This window comes from Schistocerca gregaria, chromosome 5, assembly GCF_023897955.1.
Source record: "Schistocerca gregaria isolate iqSchGreg1 chromosome 5, iqSchGreg1.2, whole genome shotgun sequence".
Lineage (NCBI taxonomy): Eukaryota > Metazoa > Arthropoda > Insecta > Orthoptera > Acrididae > Schistocerca > Schistocerca gregaria.
In genome coordinates, this window is record NC_064924.1 from 281,455,697 (window position 1) to 281,479,294 (window position 23,598).

Below are 23,598 nucleotides of genomic sequence, written 5' to 3' on the forward strand. Positions count from 1 at the left end.
ATAAAATGGTTGAAATTTGTAGGAAAATAAATTTGAAAAGTCCTCCACTTCTGTCAAATGTCACACCATAAACAGTTAACAGCAAAATTATGCACACAATACAAAATCATAAACTGACTACGATCTTTCATACTTTGCATGATTTTGTGCAACAACACAAACTTTTTCCAACTAAAATATTAACATTGTTTCTGTCCAAAATAATTCTGCACCTTTAACAAAGGAAATTTATAATTCAAAATAATTTATGCGTTATACGTGGGGACTTTTCTTTATTGCTGAACGAATACTAACACAATGAATGACACACAATTCAATCTGAGACATCAGCACATACTGATACACAAAGAAGTGTCATGAATTTTATTTCATTTTACATGCTCCAAAAAAACTGTGTAACAATTAGCAGAACCTGTATGTGTTGAGGAAGTCACAAAGTTATGTTAGGTGAAATCAGTTTAGTAATTTTTAGGTAGTATATTTTACACTTTAATAATTTCCTTGATGTATACATCAATGTGAGAGTTTTTGCCATATCACTAAACAGTAAAGTTCCATTCACATTGTATTTTTTTTCTGACAAGCTGCCATCATATAAGGATGACAAAGATGCCAAGCATCTATCACAGCACAGTGACAATATATTCTCCACATTTACAAATGAACTAACAATTATAGCATGTTTTCCAGTTCTACAAACAAACAGTGCATGCATGCAATTACATTCCACATTAATAAGTTTGTCAGTGTTTTGCACTCAGTCCAAATTTATTTCAATGCTAATATTTTTGTCCTAAAAGTTAGTTGTCACATTTGCTGTTAAAATTGGAGAATGAAAACAATTTAGACTGTTTAGTATCATCACAATCTAAAGTAGGAAAATATAATAAGGCAAAAAGCCTAGCAAAATCTGTAACCTGCTGAATCTGACATCTCTAATAGGTAACTCAGCCTTCTTTCCAAAGGAAATAACATATCTCACACACACAATAATTATGGCCCCATCATTTATCAAGTACACCTCTTCCACAGGCTGCTGCTTCATCATAATGCAAGGAATACATTATAAACATTAGAATGTGACGTTTATACGTGTCACAGAACTGGTGGTCGTCCAGACAGATCAATCATATACAGGCACTTCTGCTGCTTACACATACCAGTCAGGGGAGGAAAGACATACAATAACAGCAAGACAAATTCTGCTGCACAGCATTCAAATACACATCAAGCAATTATAAAAAGGGCTTTTGAGGCATGACTTTGAACAGCAAAAAGAAGAAACAATGAACAGAGCAGTGTAGTTATACAGGTCCTAAACTGATGGGAATACTATATTTAACATTGTAACAATGTGTGTTCAATAAATCTGACAAGAATTTCCAGTCTGTAAAATTATTATATAGGATTGGGTTTAATAAAATATACTCCTGTCAAAGACGATGATCATACAAACTATGGATCTGACTAGAAAACACAATCCTTTGGATTAATATCAGGCACTGACAATGTATCTTACATCAAAGCCTTCAAATATATACAGGTGTCTCTTGGCCAGTCAGGAGACGGAACATTGACGTTGGCATAGTCTTCATGAGAATCTGTAACAAAAAGGCAGTTCACAGATCATTGATCATCACAAATATTTCAATACGCAGAACAATAGTGCTTATTAGAAAAACAGTTGTATAATCACTGTAAAGAACTGCACATTACAGAAAAGCCCACATTTAATCTCACAATGACATCTGATTTTTAACTCTCACCCTTCTTGCACTGCTCTCCACATAGGTATGGCAATCTGCAAAGCAACCATGTCAAAAATTATCCACACACAAAAAGAAATGAAAATAATGTAAATGGATAGATAAAAAGCTGAGCTCATTGGGTATGATGTAATAATAGAACCATTACCAATCTGGAGAGAAATCAGTACATTAGTAATAACTACTTGCCTGGCTGCTAATACCACCTTGACATGATTGTGTACACTCCCTAGTGCTGAAGGATTACCCATGTTCTGTTCCCTCTTTGTTAGCCAAACTTGTTGGAAACTTTTAAATTTCTCAACCTGTTTCTTTACTGTACTGAAAGCTCATGACACATAATCCACACAGAAATGACTTCTCTTTGCTCCTCCTCCACCCACAGCAGCAAGTAAACTGACATGCCCAGGAAGAAACGAAAATTAAGGTTTAATGTCCTGTTTACACAAACATCATTATAGTTTGAGCACGTAATCTGTCAGCCTAGTTCATTACCCAATCTTTTTGATTAATGTTGAACCTGAGGAAACATTTTATGGAAGCATTTTGTAATCCTCTTTAGCTTTTTGTCATTCATGACTTTGATATTGTACCAGCTAGCAATCATAATTATGTTATTCTTAAAAATGACTGCTACATTGCCCGCCCCGGTAGCTGAGTGGTATAGCCGGCATGGTAGCTCAGCGTGTTTGGCCGGAGGGCTAGCTGCCCTCTGTAATAAAAGAACCGAGTTAATCGATCAACAACGAACTTAAACGGATGTCTTAAGATGTCGGCCCCGAGCAGATGCAACAAATGAAAGCGAACAAAATGAGATTTAAAAAAAAAAAAAAAAAAAAAAAAAAAAAAAAAAAAAAAAAAAATTTAAAAAGTGGTCAGAGCGACACTGTCAATCCGAAGGGCCCGGGTTCGATTCCCGGCTGGGTCAGAGATTTTCTCCGCTCAGGCACTGCATGTTTTGTCCTAATCATCATCATTTCATCCTCATCGACGCGCAAGTCGTCGAAGTGGCGTCAAATCGAAAGACTTGCACCAGGCGAGTGGTCTACCCGACGGAGGGCCCTTGTCACACAACATTTCATTTCACTGCTACATTCCTTAATATTATTTTACATAAGACTACCATTTGGAATGTTCTAGAACACAACACAACTACTCACAACCAGATCAGAAACTTATATCCTTTATTTACGAAATATTTACCTGTAACAACTTGTTCCCATTTGATAAAGATTCAGTGAAAATGTAATTGTAATTAGAGTACTAGGTCAGTACATTTTGAGAGTGATTGTTTACATAACATATTTTAATAAATTTTCTACTAAGAATGTAGTAATGTCGAAATTCAGTTAATGTTAAATAAATTACTATATTTTGTAAAACCAAATTCCATACTTTTGGAATGTCCAAAATTCATAAATTTGAATTATAAATTTAATTAGGTATGTGTTCTAACAATACTCTGAAATATTATGATTGTCTTATGTTATTTTGAGTACAGTGGCAAAGCCCACTGATTCATTTGAGTAGCAGTGTTGTGTTGTGATCAGTCTACCTTACATCATGCACGTTGTAATTGGAACTATGTATGTATGTGTGTGCTGCTTCAATGTACTTCTACGTATTTAACAGTGGAATTAATAAACACAAGAGCATGAGTAAAAAGCTGCCAGGTTATTAAAATATGTTTGAAGTACCCAGGCAAATACAGCAGTTGCACTTCCCACAAGTAATCTTAATCAGTGTTGTGCATTGCTAATCTGTACTAATTAAATAATCTGCCATTTTCTAACTCCAAATTATATTAAAGATTATAACTTTTCATAAACTATCAAATGATAGTGTTACAAGCACAAACTGCTATAGCATAAGAATGAGTCTGGAAGTCAGTCACAATCTTTTCAAAGGTAAATATGGATGATTGGATGGGTATTTCAACCCCAATTCACTTCAATGCCTTGACCATGGCACCATTTTATTTGGTGAAATACAAGTTCGAACTTCAAGAGAGTGCAAAGAGTATTATCAGTTTTACGCATGCACACATCTATGCGCATAAATAGAGTATTAATTACCTACATTCAACTTGTCACTATCACTATTAGCATGATTCTGCATGCCATGATGTATCAGTGCACATCTCTTAACATTTAATTACGTTCTTAAGCTATTGTTGATTTGAGCAAATTAAAGGCAACAGTTAACCTGGGAAGGAGAAGTTAACACAGGTACATGCATATGCACCAAAGGCTGACTGTGTCAAAGACGATGCAAACAATTTCTGAGACAGACGTTCTGGAGAGAAAGAATTCATTAGGGGAGACCTGAATACACAGTTCAGGGACAGACAGACTTGGGTTCAAAAAAGTAATGGGACCAAACACTTTGTTATTGTTGATGGGGTCTTCAGTCCAAAGACTGGTTTGATGCAGCTCTCCATGAAGCAAGCTGCTTCATTTCCAAGTAACTACTGCAACCTATTTCCTTCAGAATTTGCTTAGTGTATTCATCTCTTGGTCTCCCTCTATGATTTTTGCCCTCCACACTTCCCTCCAATAGTAAATTGGTTATCCCTTGATGCCTTAGAACATGCCCTATCAACCGACCTCCTCTTCTAGTCAAGTTGTATCACAATTTCCTCTTCTCCCCAATTATATTCAGTGCCTCCTAATTAGTTATATGATCTACCCATCTAATCCTCAACATTCTTCTGTAGCTCCACATTTCAAAAGCTGCTATTCTCTTCTTGTCTAAACTGTTTGTCATCCATGTTTCACTTCCATATATAGACACACTCCATACAAATACCTTCAGAAACGACTTCCTGACACTTAAATCTATACTCTATGTTAACAAATCTCTCTTCTTCAGAAACGCTTTCCTTGCCATTGCCAATCTACATTTTATATCCTCTCTACTTCGACCATTATCAGTTATTTTTCTCCCCAAATAGCAAAACTCCTTTGCTACTTTAAGTGTCTCATTTCCTAATGTAATTCCCTCAGCATCACCAGATTTAATTTCACTACATTCCATTATCCTCGTTTCACTTTTGATGATGTTCATCTGGTTGCCTTCTTTCAAGACATTTCCATTCCGTTCAACTGTTCTTCCAAGTCTTTTGCTGTCTTTGACAGAATTACCATGTTGTCAGCAGACTTCAAAGTTTTTATTTCTTCTCCCTGGATTTTAATTATTCATTATTAAACCTACTCCTGCATTACCCCTTTTTGATTTTGTATTTATAACCCTGTATTCTCCTGCCACCAGACTTCACTAATTCCCACTAAATCTAACTTTAAACCTATCCATTTCCCTATTTTTCTAGCCTACCTGCATGATTAAGGGATCTCTCATCTGACCTGTAGAAAGCCAGTTTTGTTTCTCCAGATAATGATGTCCTCCTGGGTAGTCCCCACCTGGAGACCTGAATGGGGGACTATTTTACCTCCAGAATATATTATGCAAGAGAACACCATCATCATTTAACCATATAGTAAAGCTACATGACCTTGGGAAAAATTAACAGCTGTAGTTTCCCCTTGCTTTCAGCCCTTCATAGTACCGGCACAGCAATGCTATTTTGGTTTTTGTTACAAGGCCATTTCAGTCAATCATCCAGACTATCACCCCTGCAGCTAGTGAAAAGACTGCTGCCCCTCTCCAGGAACCACACATTTATCTGGCCTCTCAAAAAATACCCTTCAGTTGTGGTTGCACATATTGCATGGCTATATGTATCGCTGAGGCACACAAGCCTCCTCACCAGTGGTTATGGCACAAGAGAAAAGAACTTCTCCTACACTTCTGCTTTAGGTGTGGTTTAGTTGTGAGAAATATTTGGTTTAAGAAGAGTGTCAGTCACATGATCACAAGATCAGTTGGAATGGACTATTTAAATATACCACTGTCAATGGAGAAAGGAGACCAGTGATACTAAATAAGAACTTTACCAATGAACATAAACTGTTAGTAACAGACTTTAGTAGTACTCACAGACCCAAGATAACTGGTAGAAACTTACCAATGATTAACGTTTGCGAGCTAACAAAGCTGACAAGAGTCAGGGCTCTGTAAGGTGCCAACTACCAACAGATGAAGTGCAGAGTGGAAAGGTGGAATGGACTAGGTTTAAGAATGTGCTGGTGAACACAGCAACAGAGGTCTGTGGGAAAAAAACATCCCTGAAAGTCATGGAGAAGGAGATACCATGATGGAATAAATTACTGAAAACATAAATTTAAAAAGTTCCGCCCCAGAAAGAATAAGATAAAAGGAAGGACAAGCTAGAACAAAAACAAGATTAAGTGAAGATCAGTGGCCTCTAAAAAAAGAGTACCGGGACAAAAAGTTTAGAGTCAAATAGGTACTAGAAGAGGAAAAAGGAAATTATTGGGAGAAATTTGTCCAATTGCTGCAGGAAGACAGGATAACATAATATGAAACTGCTGTTCAGAGTGGTGCATAACATATGAAAATCTTTTTCTCCATGAAGGTCACCACAGAAGACGTCAGTGAAAATCTAATTAGAACAGAAGAAAATGTAATGAAGGAACCAATTTGATCACCTTCTAAACAGATTCCGATAAATGACAGAAACAACCAATGAAATCTGCAGAGCAAAAATCTATTTTACCCGAGCACAGACAGAAGCGAGTTGAAGATGCTGAATAGGAAATCATGAGAAATTATTAAGTCAATGTGGAAATAATAACTAACTGTCAAAAGTATTAGAACCATTTAGGAATAACTTTTTACTTACTGTAAAGAAGAAACATCAGGTTGCAGACAGGCACAATCAAAAGACACTCACATATGCTTTTGGCCACAGCCAACATCAGTAATAATAATAATGACGTGTGACGAGGGCCTCCCGTCAGGTAGACCGCCCGCCCGGTGCAAGTCTTTCTTTTTTTTTTTTTTTTTAAAAAAAAAAAAAAACTACACACACACACACACACACACACACACACACACACACACACACACACACACACACACACACAGAGAGAGAGAGAGAGAGAGAGAGAGAGAGAGAGAGAGAGAGAGAGAGAAGACCGCCAACTTTTCCTACATGGTTGCTATTCCTACCTGGAGTTTCCATTGTTTGATTTGAGGAAAACTTATCTTTCATAAGGTCTGAAAAACACATGAGAAGATTCTAGAATAGATATTAAGAATAATATTGAAAACACAATTTGAAGAGTAACAGTGCTGATACAGGGAAAAGAAGACAACAACAAACCTAATCTTCAGTGCATTTAAGTTGATGGAGAAATACTGAAAATAAGGTAAAGAGCTGATCCTAGTGGTTCTCGATACTGAGAAGTCATAAGTCAGTGTGAAAAGATGAAGGACCTGGGAGCACCTGAGAAACCAAAATGTGCCTGAAGGTTTGGCAAAGAAAGACTTAAATGCTGTATGAGCAGTGTACTACCCATGTGTGATTTGGTAAAGGTCATTCATTGTAGTTTCAGGTAAAAAGTGGGATCTAGGAAGGTAGTGCTCTGTTGCCACAGCTGTTTTTATAACAGTCATGAATATTGTAATGAAGAACATCATGAAATCTCATACACAGCTTAATGCCTTTGCTTTTGTTGTGGTAATGTGCTCAGTGGAGAAAACAGGAGAAACACAACTGAGGCTTCACAAAGCGATGCATGAATTCTAGAAATAGTGACAAAAATAGTGAAATCAAAATAGTAGTAATTGCAATGAATAGGGGAGGGCGACCAGCAAACATCAAGTTAGGTTTTTATGTCCTAAAAACATGGAGGTGTAATTTTTAAAAGCAAGAGATTTTGAACCAGAGTCATAAGAGGTCATTCTTCTACCTACGAGTTAGATCACATAACATGGGATTCCAAGATGCCAATAAAAGCAGAATCAGTTACATACAACAAGTATTTCAAAGCAATACTAACATCTAATGTAACTGACAATAAGTTTCCTTCTCATCCCGTCCAGTAAGTCCCCCTTGACCCAGGGTTCTGGACGATTTTTCCGAACTCCCACATTTCCTAAATCTCACCAGACCTTTCTTTCACCCTTCTTTCTTGTCCTTCCATCTTTCTGAAAGAAAACGCTACCACTGGCTTCGAAAGCTAGCAAATTTAAATACCTTTTTGTACATGTATTTCATGCCACCACTTGGTGAGTAAATTTTTTATCTATCCAGTCATATTATATTATGTAATTGGATTGATAGATAATCTACTCACCAAGCAAATGCAGGAGGACAAAAATGTATAGAATTTACAGAAATGTGCAAACTTTTGGAGCCAGTGGCTCCTTATTCTGGCAGAAGGGCTGAAGGGAAAGGAAGAGAAATAAAGGAGGAGGCTGGTGAGGTTTAGGGAACAGGGAGTGTTACGGGAAAGTCGAGCAGAACCTGGGTCAGGAGAGGTACGAACAGGAATAGAATGAAATACTGACTGTTGTACCTCAACATATGCTATATAGTGTCACAAAGAGTGACTCACTGTGACTACACATCATGGAGATGAAGTTCTTGTAGTCCACGACAAAGAAAATGAAGTGGGACAAATTAAGAAGTGAAGAAGTGAAAGAGATGGCGAGCATTAAGACAGCACGAACAGAGCAAGACAAAATATCTAAACTCAACTGGTTTCAAAACTTTTAAGAATGGAGCTACAGAGGACAGTTTAAGTAAATCTGGACAGATAAGATTAAGTGACACAGTGGGTAGAAGGACACAAGATAGGTAGGGGGAGAGGTAGGGGGAGAGGTAGGGGGAGAGGTAGGGGGAGAGGTAGGGGGAGAGGTAGGGGGAGAGGTAGGGGGAGAGGTAGGGGGAGAGGTAGGGGGAGAGGTAGGGGGAGAGGTGGAATCTGTCTAACACTTTAACATGATGCAATCTGAGGGTAATTTAACAGCCTGGGAGACAGAATATTGTGGTTAGCACTATACTTGAGAATCACACAGTAATTTCAATTACTTTGATACAACATTTAGTTTCAACAACAAATGGTAAGTGATTTATTACCACCATCTTGAATTATCTGAAAGATAACAAGCAGAAGACTTCTTAAAACATAAAAGCAAGATAATATTATTAATGAGCTCAAAACCTAAGAATATTTTATTACTATAATTAACTGAGAAGTCTGCTTCTCATAAAGCTTTGATAATGTTTGTGGAACAATGAACAGCTACCACTGTTTTGAATACTTAAGCTATAATTTGTGAATACAGTTGAGAAGACTTTTTTCAACAAAATGCAGCATCTCCCTCTCATTTCAACTTTCCAACATGGTGAATGCCTCAAATGAATTTTTTCTTCTAGGCTGAGATACAGATTTGGTCTGAAACTGCTTCAAGCACCTTTAAATACATCTAATTACAACTTTTTCCCGTCTTCAGTTCAGGTAAACAAAAGAAAGATATCGTTTATATTTTCATGTTGTATGTCTGGAACAAATTCTCCCTCAAAATGGTACTAAAGGAGTATCAACTCCAAAAAGAGCCTCGAGTAAAAATACTTCTAGCAGTGTGGGTGCAATTTTTATGCTTTTCTTGACTTTTTTTTTATACACTGAGGCCTATAGCATACTATAAGTACCTTGAGGGTGTTAGTAAATGATACTGCTAGTACAGGGTGTACACATGGGGGGAGGGGGGAGGGGGAATCCAAATTAAAAATACACTTTTTCCTGGGCGAAAATACACTCTACCCACGGTGAAAGTATATTTATTCCGTGTTAAGAGGCAACAGCCTGCCTCGGAGTTCTAGGTTTTATACACTGGCATAGAACTTCATGGAACTTCAGGAAACAAAACCCAGCATACATCATTATTACATGGCTTGTAATCTATGAAGGAACTAAAATATGAAAAAATAACCTTACATCTTGATCTTTTCTAATGTATGTGACCCTTTAAGATATATCGAACACAAATGTGTCGGTAAAATTTTAAAATAATAGTTTAAATGGCTGGTCTTTGGGCCCGAAATTTTTCTTAGTGACTGGTACTCAAAGTGTTAAGATTTAAATGAGAATCAAATGCTCTAAGATTTAAGAAATTCATCACTCAGTCTCACGCACAACTTAATTCATCTTGCATAAAAGGAAATATACTTTGGAAGTAATGCTTCTCAAACCACAGTTCTCGATGTCTTCCCCCAACCTTTTAGAAACGTAAAGCAGTTTGTTATATTAAGTACTGCATAGTTTTCATCCTAAAGCCTTTGACACATTTCATGGTCAACAGATGTTTGCGTGTGCACCATGTTTTGTTGTTCTAACTGATGCATTTTCTTTGCAACTGAAGTTTTATTTTGGTGTTATTCTCTATTTTCTGTTTTATTGCTGCGATATTAATGTGCGGTAATGAGCTAAAGTAAAACTCTCCTTTAGAATACTGGATCAGTTCTTATCAGTAAAAGTTACAAAAATTTAGCTGGAAACTGAAAGAATGATAACTTCTTGGAATTCTAAAAAATTACCAGGTTCCACCCACATTTTTCTCGGCTGCAAAAATTCCCATGTTTCTCCTGGAGTTCCCACACATATACACCCTGTAGTATCAGTGAAATTTACTTATTTGGGTGACTTCATGTGAAGCATATAGAAAATAGTGCAGCTGAAGCTCAATGAAACTCACCTCTCCGACAGACGTTGCCAACAGGTTGACAATCTTTTCATGTGGTACTGCAACCACACTCTGGTTGTTTATTTCGATAATGCGGTGCCCCACACGAACACCACCTCTTTCTGCTATGCCACCACGAAGAAGACTGCATATCTGAATTGAATTAATTGTTTCACTATTAAAATGAATAAGTAATTACATATAATCTCTATAGGACTGATAGATATGGTTGCTATCTGCATCATTGATCTCTACACTACAATTAATGCACACCTGGCTGGAAATAATACAGATAACAGCATGAGGTACAACATTTCTCCATCTATATGAAATATTTGGATAAAAGAGCTGTAACTTATGAAAATTTAAAACATAAATATAGTATACACTAATCACTAATGACTTACCACAGTTTAAATATATGCAGAGTGATTAAGGAGGAATGTCACTATGTTTGGAATGATTAATGTCACATAATGTTTGGGATGATTCTACATATGAAAATAAACTAAAAAAGTCCTATGAAGATTTGTCCGATTTTTGATCTTTACAGAACTGGAAAAAGTTGAAGCCTACACAAAACCATTAACAATTTTGAGGACAAGTGTGAATATTACTTACCAAAATGCTGTGTAAGCACTGTGGTGGACAGAGTATTGGTGGAAAAGATGACTGATGCATCATACAAGAAGTGTTCAAAAAGTCCCCCACCAATCTCAATCACAAAGAACTTGCCAGTGTATTGGAGGATGTGTTGTGTTGCATATCTATCATCATATCAGTGGGCATTAATTTGGCCAACAGTGTCAGCAACATTTCTTCGTGTGTATTTACCTTCGTAGAGTACACATCACACTTTAACCACCCTCATAAATAAAAGTCTAATGGGCTAAGTAAGGCGATCTGGCAGGCCAGTTAAAGGGTCCCCCACAGCCAATCCACCATTGAGGAAATGGGTTTTCAGATACTGGGATACTTGTCTGGTACAGTGGAGTGAACTGGTGAACCATCATATTACAGGTACATTTGCCATCTTTGGTCTAATTTCATGTCTTCCACATGTGCATATGCTGTGGCTGTCATGCAATTTGGCATAACGCAGGCCCAATCACCAGGTCATCAATAATACCACACCAAACACGGAATCTTGTTCCCCTAGCGTTATGTGGGTTCTCTGTCATGCATGTATGAGAAATAATGTTTTTCCATGATACCACTGTGTGCGTGTAAATGTAGCCTCATCTGTAAATAATGTCTGTTGCATGACATTTCTCTGTACAGCCAACCATTCACAAAATTGTTGTCTGCTTAATGAGTCATCTGGATGCAGATGTTGCACGGGGTGTGGATGGAACAATTAAAAGTACTCCGACTGCAACCTACACCACACTCATGTTTGAAGAATATCGAGCTGATGACTAATGCACTGTGTACTGGAGGTGGGACTCCATTGTACCAGCACAATAAAGTCTTCCCTTTCCTTAGCTGACTGGATGACCTCACATTCTGTTGTTACAAGTACACTGGGTATTATTCCCGATTCATGTAATGTTTGAAAAACACTGGGAAATACCCTGGCACAGGTGGTTTGTTGATCAGGGAAACATGTTTTCTGTATGGGTGAATTATGTGGCATGCTGGAATTCACAGACACAATGGGCTAGCTCAATTACACAACTCTCAACCATGACACACAGGCATCCTCACGACTGCTCCCTGATCCAACCCATGACCACATACCGGGGATGCTTTCAGTAGTGGCCCTGGCGCGAAGTCACAGTGCTGCAATCTGTTGGAGAACCCCCACATCTCATGTAGGATGGATCAGTAATCTGTCCTCCCATTACTCTGTTCACCATAGTGCCTACACAGCATTTTGGTAAGTAATATTTCACTTGTCTTTATCCATTCATGGATATGTGTAGTCTTCAACCCACTCCAGTTCCATAATAATCAAATATGGGACACATGTTCATAGGACTTTTTCAGTTTATTTTCAAATGTAAAATTACATCACAAATTAACATAAGACTCCTGAATCACCCTCCATATTAACTTCATCCCAATCAATAGAGCTATCACAGGCAAGCACATATTTCCATTAGAAATTTCACTGTTTCTTTAGTAAGTGGACATTATATTACAACCACTTCATAGTGGAAATATCATAGGTTCTGTAGCTACAGTGTCAGTATTGAAATGGGGATTAGCGACCATGTCATTATAGTGACTATTGTACGAAAGTTAATAAATCACTCAAGAGGGCTAGGAGAGTTTCTGCTAGATAGAGCAGGTAAGCAGTTGTTAGCGTCTCACTCAGACAGTGTATTGACATCACTTAGTTTCAGTAAGATGGATGTAGAGGAATTATGGGCAAAGTTTAAGCAGATTATAAATCATGGTGTGGTGAGTTAAGTGGATAATGGATGGAAAAGACCCATCATGGTGCAATAACAAAATTTGGCAGATGGTGAAGAAGCAGAGGCTTTTGCACTCTCGGTTCAAAAGAGGATGCACAAATGGTGACAAGCAAAGGTTAGTAGACATTTGTGCACCTATGAAAAGATCTATGTGCAAAGCATACGACAACTCAACTACTATTCTCATACCTTAGCAAAAGATCTGCTAGAGAACCTGAGAAAATTCTGGTCCTATGTGAAGTTTCCATTCAGTCCCCTGCTGACCAGTCTGGTGTGGCAGTTGAAGACAGCAAAGCAAAAGCCAGAGTTTTAAATTTCACAGTCAAGAAAGCGTTCACACAGGAGAATCATGGAAACACACCATCATTTGACCATTAGACAGACTACCATGTAGATGACGTAGTAATAAGTGCCCCTAGTGTAGGGAAACAACTGAAAGATTTGAAAGCAAATAAATCAGCAGGTCCATATGGAATCCCAATCTGATTTTACAAAGAGTGCTCTATGGAATTGGCCCCTTTCCTAGTGTGCATTTACCATGCCATAGCACCTCAGTTTATCTGTTCGAATCTGATGAATCACAGAGTCAAATGTCTTGCTCATGCCAATCGGTAGGACCTCCACAGATGATTTCACTTCAGAGGCACTGAATATTGTTCAAACAACATTTTCAACAGCTTTCAGTGTAGGTGAATTTTCCCTGAAGCTGTACTGAGTGTTTGTTAGTGTTCCATTACACATGAAATGTCTGCAAATGCAATGTTCTACTATTTTCAAAAGTATTGCTACAAAAGAAATAGGGTGGTAGTTATCAACACTATTTATCTCCTTTTTTATGTAGAGGGACAACTACTGTTGTCTTTCAGCAGGCTGAAAAAGAACAAGATAGTTTTGTCTGTTTGTAACCCCTGTGATGAATCCATAGACATCCCAGTCTATACTTAATTACAGTCGACACCAACCAGTACTGCATAATCTGCGTATTTCCGTGCTACTGACCGTCGACTTTCTTGGAATGGCTCTAGAACTGTCACAGAGGGGTCAGAAGCAGAAGGTACACATCAATGGTATGAACTCTGGATTCTTAGATGTTTCAACAGAAGTGCCTCTAGTTTGCGTACTGGGACCCTTATTGAACAGTTAATGATTTACCTAGTGTTCTGCATGCTGATGAAACCACTTTCAATGCAACTGGAAATGACAGAGGACCTAAACAAACAACACAAAGCCAAGCTAAACAGTTTCTAGTGTGCATTTTAAAGACAATGAATGAATTGTAAACCATAATAAAACTGAATATGTAATTTTTTGTTCACGCAATACGAGTGACGACTGTATATACGTCAAACTTCTTGGTGTAGACTTGGATTTCAAATTAACCTGGAACCTCTACACTTTCCACATGCACTAAATTATCAAGAGTAATATACATGTTACATAAATTTAGAGCATGTGGTTGGTTGGTTGATTGGGGTTGAAGGGACCAAACAGCAAGGTCATCAGTCCCTTGTTACAAAGACGGTCAGTTCCGACAGAGGGACAGCTCAGAAGAGTCAAAAACGATAAAGGTAAAAGGTAAAAGGCTAAAAAAAAAAAAAAGTGCAGTTGTGTCGTCAATGATAAAAACACAAGGAGGGAAGTCAGTAAATGGGTAAACTCAAGAGAGGAAATATCCCACATGTGAAGCAGTACAAGCAAGACCACATGCTATTTAAAAGCGTTCAACCGCCAGAGTGTAAAAGGGCGGATTGTAAAAGGGATTAAACAAACCTAAAAGGCGATAAAAACAGTAAAAGGGAGAAAAGAAGGAACATGGCCAGGGAGGGGAGTCAGGAATCTCCAAGCACAGCCTACAGTGGGAGACATCCCAACCCTCACCGCCCTGCCCCTACTCCAGAGGGAGATGAAAATCCTTAAAACTGAGAATAAAAACCACTTTCACGGAGGAAACTGAGAACCAGTTCAACCATCCGGGAATCGTCTGCTAATATTAAGGGTAAAGTGCAGGGAAGTCTGTACTTAGTACGCAGAGCTAAAAGAAGGGGGCATTCCACCAAAATGTGGGCCACTGACTGGAAAGCTCCACAACCACAAAGTGGGGGTGGCTCACCACGCAAAAGAAAACCATGGGTCAGCCTGGTATGGCCGATGCGAAGACGACAGAGGGTGGTTGAGTCCTTTCGCGAGAGGCGTAAGGAAGAACGCCATGGGACAGGTGTCACCTTAATCGCACGAAGTTTATTAGACAAGGAGGTAGCCTCCCAGGATGTGGCCCATGATTGCGCAAAGTGGGATTTGAGATGAAGCCGTAAATCCGCCACAGGAGGGGTGACAGGGAATGGGGGGTAAGTGACTGCTCCCCCAGCCAAACGATCAGCAAGCTCATTTCCTTGGATGCCCACATGGCCAGGGACCCAAAGGAAGCTAACAGAACAAGCAGCATGGTGGAGATCAGCGAGATGGTCATGGATGGAGGAGACCAAGGGATGACGGGAGAAACACTGGTCAAGTGCCTGAAGGCCACTCATTGAGTCTGTACATAACAAAACGCGATTGAGCTTGGACTGTTTAATAAAGGCCAGGGCCCGGGAGACCGCCATCAATTCCGCAGCGAACACCCCACATGCATTTGGCAGGAGATGATTTTCCATGCCTACAGAGGAGGTGAAGGCATAGCCCACACGATCAGCATATTTAGAGCCATCAGTGTAAAAAACAACAGCATCCCGAAACTCAGATAAAATGCGGCGGAAAAAACAACGGAATACCATCGGGGGAACGGAATCTTTCGGACCTCGGCAGAGATCCATCCGAACTCGGGGCCGAGGAACTAACCAAGGAGGTGTGTTGGGGAGGGAACGTGGGATACAGGAAAAGGAAGGAAGCTGAAAATCACGGCGAAGAGACGCTAGGCGGAGCCCAGCCGGTAAACCCGCCCGAGGGCGGGAGTCAGGTGGGCGACTTCCTTGGGCAGGGAACAGGATAGAATAGGAAGGATGAGTGGGAGAGGAACGGACAGCGATTGCATACGAAACCAAAAGCTGGGAGCGCCGAACGGAAAGGGGGGGGATCCCAGCCTCAACCAGGAGACTATCTACAGGGCTAGTCGGGAAGGCACCGATGGCCAAACGGATACCACGATGGTGGACCGGATCCAAGAGGTGCAATGTAGAAGGGGCAGCTGAACCGTAAACTTGACAACCATAGTCCAAGCGAGACAACACTAAGGCCCGATAAAGGTGGAGGAGAGTGGAACGGTCAGCACCCCAAGAGGTGTGGGCAAGGAAGCGAAGGACGTTTAGTTTACGGAAACATCCTATCTTCAGGCGTCTGATATGAGGCAGCCAAGTGAGCTTGTTGTCGAAAAGAAGGCCAAGGAAACGAAACTGTGGGACCACAGGTAATCGTTGTGCATTGAGATAGAGCTCTGGATTGGGGTGGACTGTCACACGGCGACAAAAGTGGACCACTCGCGATTTTAAAGGAGAAAACTGAAATCCGTGTGAGATGGTCCATGCAGAGGCACGCCGTATAGCACCCTGGAGCTGACGCTCTGCAGCGGCCATCGAAGAGGAACTAACCCAAATGCAGAAATCATCCACATACAGAGCAGGAGTGACCAAAGGACCGACGGAGGCCACAAGTCCATCTATAGCAATGAGGAACAGAAGTACACTCAATACGGAACCCTGAGGGATGCCATTCTCCTGGATTCGCGGAGAACTTAAAACTGTACCAACCCTAACCCTAAACGAACGATGAAACAAGAACTGGCGGATAAAAATCGGGAGTGGGCCCCGAAGACCCCACTCATGAAGTGTAAGTAAGATATGATGGCGCCAAGCCGTATCATAGGCCTTGCGAAGGTCGAAAAATACAGCAACCAAATGGCGGCGCTGGGAAAAGGCCTGCCGAACTGCGGATTCCAAGCGAAGTAAATGATCGATCGGAGACCGTCCCTCTCGGAAGCCACACTGGTAAGGGGACAACAGACGCCGAGATTCGAGGACCCAAGTGAGCCGACGGGCTACCATCCGTTCAAGTAATTTACAAACAACGTTCGTCAGACTAATTGGCCGATAGCTGTCGACGAACAGGGGGTTCTTACCGGGCTTAATGACGGGAACCACGATGCTATCCCTCCATTGAGAAGGGAAGTCACCCTGGAGCCAAATACGGTTAAATACCCGGAGAAGATGTCGCTGTTGTGGAGCACTGAGATGTTGAAGCAGTTGGTTATGAATGAAGTCTGGGCCAGGGGCCGTATCATGAGAAGAGGAGAGTGCGGAAAGAAGTTCCCATTCAGTAAAAGCGTCGTTGTACGATTCTGACTGGCTGGGGGTAAAACATAAGGCGGAAGCTTCGGCCCGCTGTTTCTGGGGAAGGAAAGCAGCCGGATAGGAGGCTGATGCCGACGCTGTTGCAAAATGGGTCGCAAGGTGTTCCGCGAGAATCAACGGGTCCGTGCAAAGGCCATCCGGGAGGTGAAGACCCGGGAGGGTAGACTGCCGATGGCAACCTTGGAGAGAGCGAAGTGTAGCCCATACCCGCGACAGAGGGACAGCAGAACCGAGGGAAGAAACAAAGCGTTCCCAACACATCCGTTTGCTCCGTTTGATTAAGTAACGGGCCCTTGCGCGAAGGCATTTAAAGGTAATAAGATTGGCAACGGATGGATGCCTCTTAAGGTGTTGCAAAGCTCGACGGCGATCACGGATGGCAACGGCAATGTCCGAACTCCACCAAGGGACCTGCCGGCGGCGAAATGGTCCAGATGAGCGCGGGATAGCAAGGCTAGCAGCGTGAACAATCGCGTCAGACATGTCACGTATGACATCATCAATACCATCCGACAATGAGGGAGAAAAAACGACCTGTGCAGTATACAGAGGCCAATTGGCACGTTGGAAGGACCAACGAGGTGATCTGTCCATGGGGGAGCGGGAAGGGAGCGAGAGAATCAACGGGAAGTGGTCACTATCGCAAAGGTCGTCGTGCGGTGACCATTTTAGGGAAGGGAGGAGGGAGGGAGGGAGAAGAGAGAGAAAGATCAATGGCAGAAAAGCTACCATGACCGGCACTGAAATGGGTAGGGGAGCCATCGTTAAGAAGGCACAAGTCGTGGTCGGTAATAAACTGGTCAATGAGATGACCCCGACTAGATGGAAATGCACTGCCCCACAAGGGATGATGTGCATTAAAATCGCCAAGTATAAGGAAGGGAGGAGGAAGTTGCTGAAGGAGGGCACTTAAGGAGGCAGGTGTAGGAGTTCTGTCAGGAGGGAGATACAGATTGCAAATTGTGACTCCAGAGTCCAGGTGGATCCTAACAGCAACTGCTTCCAATGTAGTTTGGAGAGGAATCCACGTGCTGGCGATGTCCGTTCGGACCAATGTGCAAACTCCGCCAGACGCCCGTAGGGGGCCGACCCGATTTCGACAGAAAGCACGGAAGCCACGGAGGGTTGGTGAGTGACCACCAGTAAAATGAGTTTCTTGTAGAACCACACAAGCCGCAGAGTAAAACGAAAGAAGGGATTGCAACTCCGGTAGGTGACGGTAATAGCCATTACAGTTCCATTGGATAGCCAAAGAACGATGAGTCAATTGGGGGGTGAACAGGCTAATGTCAGTCATGCCGGTGGGTTACCACCCGTCACCGACAAGGAGGGGGCGACATCCATGAATAACAGGTCAGAGTTAGGTTGTGAAGATGGGGACGAGACCTCTGGCGATACCAGAGACTCCTTGTCCCGGGACTTGTGCTTCTTCTTTCTTTCTGTTTGGGATCGTGGAGGGCTGTGCAACAAAATGGAGCCAGCCACGGCAAGATCGGGAACAGAAAGAGAGCGGGCGATCTGAGGGCCCGCAGACCGTGGTTCTCGTGGTGGCCGCATGGCAGCAGACCTTTGGCCTGGAAGGTGCCGGGAAGGGGGATCCCGTGAGGGGCGCCCATGACCGGCAGACGCCGAAGAAGCAGGACACTTCTCCAGCCGTGGAGAGGAAGCGGTGCCCGGGGGGGATGGTGTGGGAACCGCAGGGGGAGGGGGGAGGAAAGGGGTTCGGGACTGGGGTAAGGAATGAGGAGGAGGGGGTGAAGATACTGCTGAAGCATAACTAGTTGTCAGGGTCACTGGATGAAGGCGTGTATACTTTTTACGGGCCTCAGTATAGGTGAGACGATCAAGAGTCTTATACTCCTGTATCTTTTTCTCTTTCTGATACACTGGGCAATCCAGTGACCGTGAAGAATGATTTCCACGACAATTTACGCACACAGGAGGGGGAACACAGGAACTTCCCTCATGGAACGGATGTCCACAGTCACCACAGAGGGGGGCCTGCGAACAGCGCGAAGACATGTGGCCAAAACGCAAACACTTGAAACATCGCATAGGTGGTGGGATGTATGGCTTCACGTCACACCGATAGACCATAATCTTGACCTTCTCAGGGAGGGTGTCCCCTTCAAAGGCCAAGATAAATGCACCAGTGTCAACGCGGTTGTCCTTCGGACCCCTCTGAACCCGCCGAACAAAGTGAACCCCCCGCCAGCTTAGATTGTCCCGAAGTTCCTCATCAGATTGAAGGAGGAGGTCTCTATGGAAAATTACACCTTGCACCATGTTCAAGGACTGGTGTGGGGTAATTGACACAGGAATCGTACCAAGATGGGTACAGGCACGGAGAGCTGCAGACTGGGTAGCTGAAGCGGTTTTAATCAACAGCGACCCAGACCGCATCTTGCTGATAGAGTCCACCTCGCCAAACTTGTCTTCGATGTGTTCAACAAAAAACATAGGTTTCGTATGAGTAAAAGTATCCCCATCAGTTCTGGCGCAAACCAGATAGCGAGGGAAAGGTTTCGCCCCCAGCCGACGAGCCTGGCCCTCCTCCCAGGGCGTAGCCACGGAAGGGAAGGCAGAAGGGGCAGAGGAAGCAGCACGTGAAGAATCTTTTCCAGTCAAAGAGACGGCCGGAGAACGGCCAGAGTTGTGGACTCTTATGCGTTTCATGAGCATAGTGTCCGCCCTGATACCACCCACTCCGATCAGGGGCTCTCCTCATGGGCGCCACCCAGCCACAGCAAGGGCCGTCTGGCACGGCGGCCATTGCTGGGAGTTCCGATGCTCCAGGACGACAAGCAACCACTCCTAGGCTTACATGAGGAGGTCACAGCTCAGGTATCAGACGTGTGATCCCTGTGTTTTCAGGGGGCTCAACCAAAAGGGTACATAGCGACCCCACCACACGGGCTGGCTACCGTGCTGGCTATGGACCCTAGCGTCAAACAACGACGTAAAGGAAACGATGGAATCAATGATGATGGCACACGAAGGAGACACTAGGTAAGGTGCTCTTCCCCAAATGGCTCACACTACGGAAGAAAATTTAGTGATGGAGGTCAAACCCCAGAGGGGACCAGAGAATACCAAAAGGATGAAGGAATTACAGAACAAGGCCGAATTGCAAGGTCAACAGAACCAGGAGAATAGCAGGGCCAACATAAGGAGGGACACCATAAGTAGGGACACCAAGAGAGGGAGAGGAGAGGTCGGAGGGAAGGATGAAGGACAGGAAAGGAGGGGAAGGGAAAGGAAATGCAGCCCGGAAAAAGAAGGAAGGCTGCAATAGCTCGGGGCCCCGTGCTCGCCACGCACGTACTCACGAAAGGACCGCGAGCCCCCTGGGGGGATAGAGCATGTGAGTGGAAACACGATATCCACCTCCTATTATGCATTTTTTCATACCCACATAACATATTGCAATTGCTTTGAGGCAGCTCCATTGGTACAAAGAGAGATTTTGTGTGGCAGAAAAAGGCTATCAGATGTGTAACACATGTTTTCCAAAACAACATATCTACTTGGCTGCTGATGTCAAGAAGGAAAAGAAAGAGACTGCTACTTACTGTAAAGAAGATGCATCAAGTTGCAACATTCACATACACCCTTTGCATTCCCCCCCCCCCCCCCCCCCCCCCCACACACACACACACACACACACGCACACGCACACCTGCCAACTCCAGCGTCTCGGTCCGGAATGCAACATTACGTGAGATGCAAGTGGCAATCTCTGAAGGGGGGGGGGGGGGGGGGGGGGGGGGGGGCGAGGAAGGAAACAGAGGAGGAGAGAGAGAAACACTGTCTGGTGGAGTGTGCAGGGACTAGACTGTTAACAGGTTCAGCATCAGGAGGTTGTGGGACAGAGAGGTGAGGGGGGAAAAAAAGGAACAAAAAAAGAGAGGAGTGGGGAAAGACTGGTGGGTGCTTTGGCAGAGGGCTGCAAATAAACAGGGTGGGAGACAAGAATGGGGAGGAGATGATAGGACAGAAGGGGCGGAAACTGTTGCTTGAAGGGTGTGGAGGCAGTATGTTATCATAGGCTGATGCCGGGATAATTATGGGAGCAGAGAATGTGTTTTAAGAATAACTCCCATTTGCACAGTTCAGAAAGGCTGGTGGTGGAGAGAAGGATCCAGATGGCTGGGGTAGTGAAGCAGCCACTGAAATCAAGTATGCTATGTTCAGCTGCATGTTGTGCTACAGGGTGGTCCACTTCGCTCTTGGCCACAGTTCGGCAGTGGCCATTCATCCTGGTAGCTAGTTGGTAGTCACATACCAATATAAAAACCTGTGCAATGTAGCAGAACTGATTGACATGGCTGCTTTCAAAGGTGCCCGGCCCTTGAATGGGTAGGATAAACCTGTGACAGGACTAGAACAGGAAGTGCTGGGTGAGTTGATTGGACAGATTTTGCAGCTGGGCCTTCCCCAGGTATAGGATCCTTGTGGTAAGGGTTCGGAAATGGGAGTGGCATAAGGATGGACTAGGATGATATGGAGGTTAAGTGCGCGAGGGACCACCGCTTTAGGTGGAATGGGAAGTATCTCTGATAGAATGTCCCTCATTTCAGGGCACAATGATAGGTAATCAAAGCCCTAGCGAAGGATGTGATTCAGTTGTTCCAGTCCGAGGTGGTACTGGGTGATAAAGGGGACACTCCTTTGTGGCTGGTTTTTGTTGGGGGTTGCAGGAGGATTGAGGTTGTGAGGGGAAATAGCATGGGAGATCTGTTTGCGGACTAGGTCGGGGTGGGGGTAATGCCTTTCTGTGAAGGCCTTGTTGAGACCCTCAACATGCTGAGCAAGGTAGTTTTAGTCACTGCAGATATCCCATCCCCGAGTAGCTAGGCTACATGGGAACGATTTTCTGGTGTGAAAAGGATGACAGCTGTCAAAGTGCTGGTACTGTTGGTGGTTGGTGCGTTTAGCGTGGACAGAGGTGCAGATGGGGCCATCAGAGAGGAGGTGGTCAGCATCTAGGAAGGTGGCATGATGGGTTGAGGAGGACCATGTGAAGTGGATAGGAGAGAAGGTGTTGAGGTTGTGAAGGAAGGAAGATAGAGTCTTGGCCCTGGTTACAGATCATGAACATGTCATCAATGAACCTGAACCAGACTAGGGGTTTCATGTTTTGGGAGGCTAGGAAGATCTCCTCTAGATGGCCCATAAAAAGACTGACAGAGAAGGGTGCCATGCAGGTGCCCATTGCTGTGTTGCAGATTTGTTAATATACCTTCCCTTCAAATGAGAAGTAGTAGTGGTTTAGGATAAAAATAGTAAGATGTATGAGGAATGAGATAGTGGGTTTGGAGCCTGAAGGATGTTGGGAGAGGTAGTGTTCAATATCGATAAGACCATGTGCATGAGGAATGTTGGTGTACAGAGAAGCGGTGTCAAAGGTGACGAGTAGTGATCCACGAGGTAAAGGGGTGGAGAGTTGGTTTAGGAAGTGGTTGATGTCTTTGATGTGGAAGGCTAGATTACAGCCAACTGGTTGGAGGTGTTGGACAATGAGTGCCAAAATTCTTTCAGTGGGGGCACAATAACCAGCCACAACAGGGCATACAGGATTGTTGGGTTTGTTGGATTTTGGGCAGCATGTTGAAAGGATGGTGAGGATAGTTGGGGGTAAGAAATTCCTGGAAGGTGGCCAGTGGTTAATTGGATGGGAGGGGGAGGATCACAGTTGGATGGTGGTACAAACTGGAAGATGTAGGGTTCAATGTTGGAATTAGAGTGGTTTTGGTTGGAGGGACTGGAAGCAAAGAAATGCGAGTGTCTTAATTGTGCCCGTCTGCAACTTGTCATGTCTTCATTACGGTAAGTAGCTATCTATCTTTTCCCACATTGTTGATATTCCTACCTGGAGTTTCTATTGTTTGGTTTATATTTAGTAGCCTCCTCTACATAAAAGAAAACAAAGAGCGCTATAAATTAAGGCAATCATTTCACTGTCACAATACACATCATAAAGGTAAGACTGACCAGCAAAACTCACAATAGCTATACATATGTAGCAGTAAAACTGTTTAATACACTGCCACCAAAAGCACTTACTATCTCATCAAATAACTGCAGGAATGTTCTACAAAAGTAGCTTAAAAATGAGGCTATCTATGCCATAGAGGAATTTTTTGACTGTGCAAAATGAGGATTTAACATATTAACTCAGACTCATTGTGTGTTTGAGTGCAGATCTACTTGATCTATATGTTTGCTTTATTTATTAAATGTTTCATTTGTATTCTTTAAGTTGTACAATCTATTAACACTAACAGCATGCAAAATGCTCAAAGATGGCAAATAAATAAGTGATTTCTATAAGCACATTTTTCTATTGTTTTAAATTAAAAATGTAATGCTTTATACAAAATCAGTATTATTTCTATTCTAAAATATTTGCAAATTCTTCAGAATTATTAGAAAAATTATCTAGATTTTCAGTTTAAG

At 42.6% G+C, this 23,598-nt stretch overlaps 1 protein-coding gene across 9 annotated transcripts in view; it reads right to left on the reverse strand.

The window, feature by feature from the left end:
* Nucleotides 1–252: 252 nt before the first annotated feature.
* Nucleotides 253–23,598, reverse strand: part of LOC126272172 (uncharacterized) — a 483,755-nt gene continuing 460,409 nt past the window's right edge. For all 9 annotated transcript variants that reach the window (XM_049974815.1, XM_049974816.1, XM_049974814.1 and 6 more), the window contains 2 exons: nt 10,392–10,532; nt 253–1,601 (listed from right to left, as the gene is read on the reverse strand). In XM_049974815.1, coding sequence (XP_049830772.1) covers nt 1,530–1,601; nt 10,392–10,532 — 213 coding nt within the window. In that variant the 3' untranslated portion in view covers nt 253–1,529. The remainder of the gene's footprint in view (nt 1,602–10,391; nt 10,533–23,598) is intronic.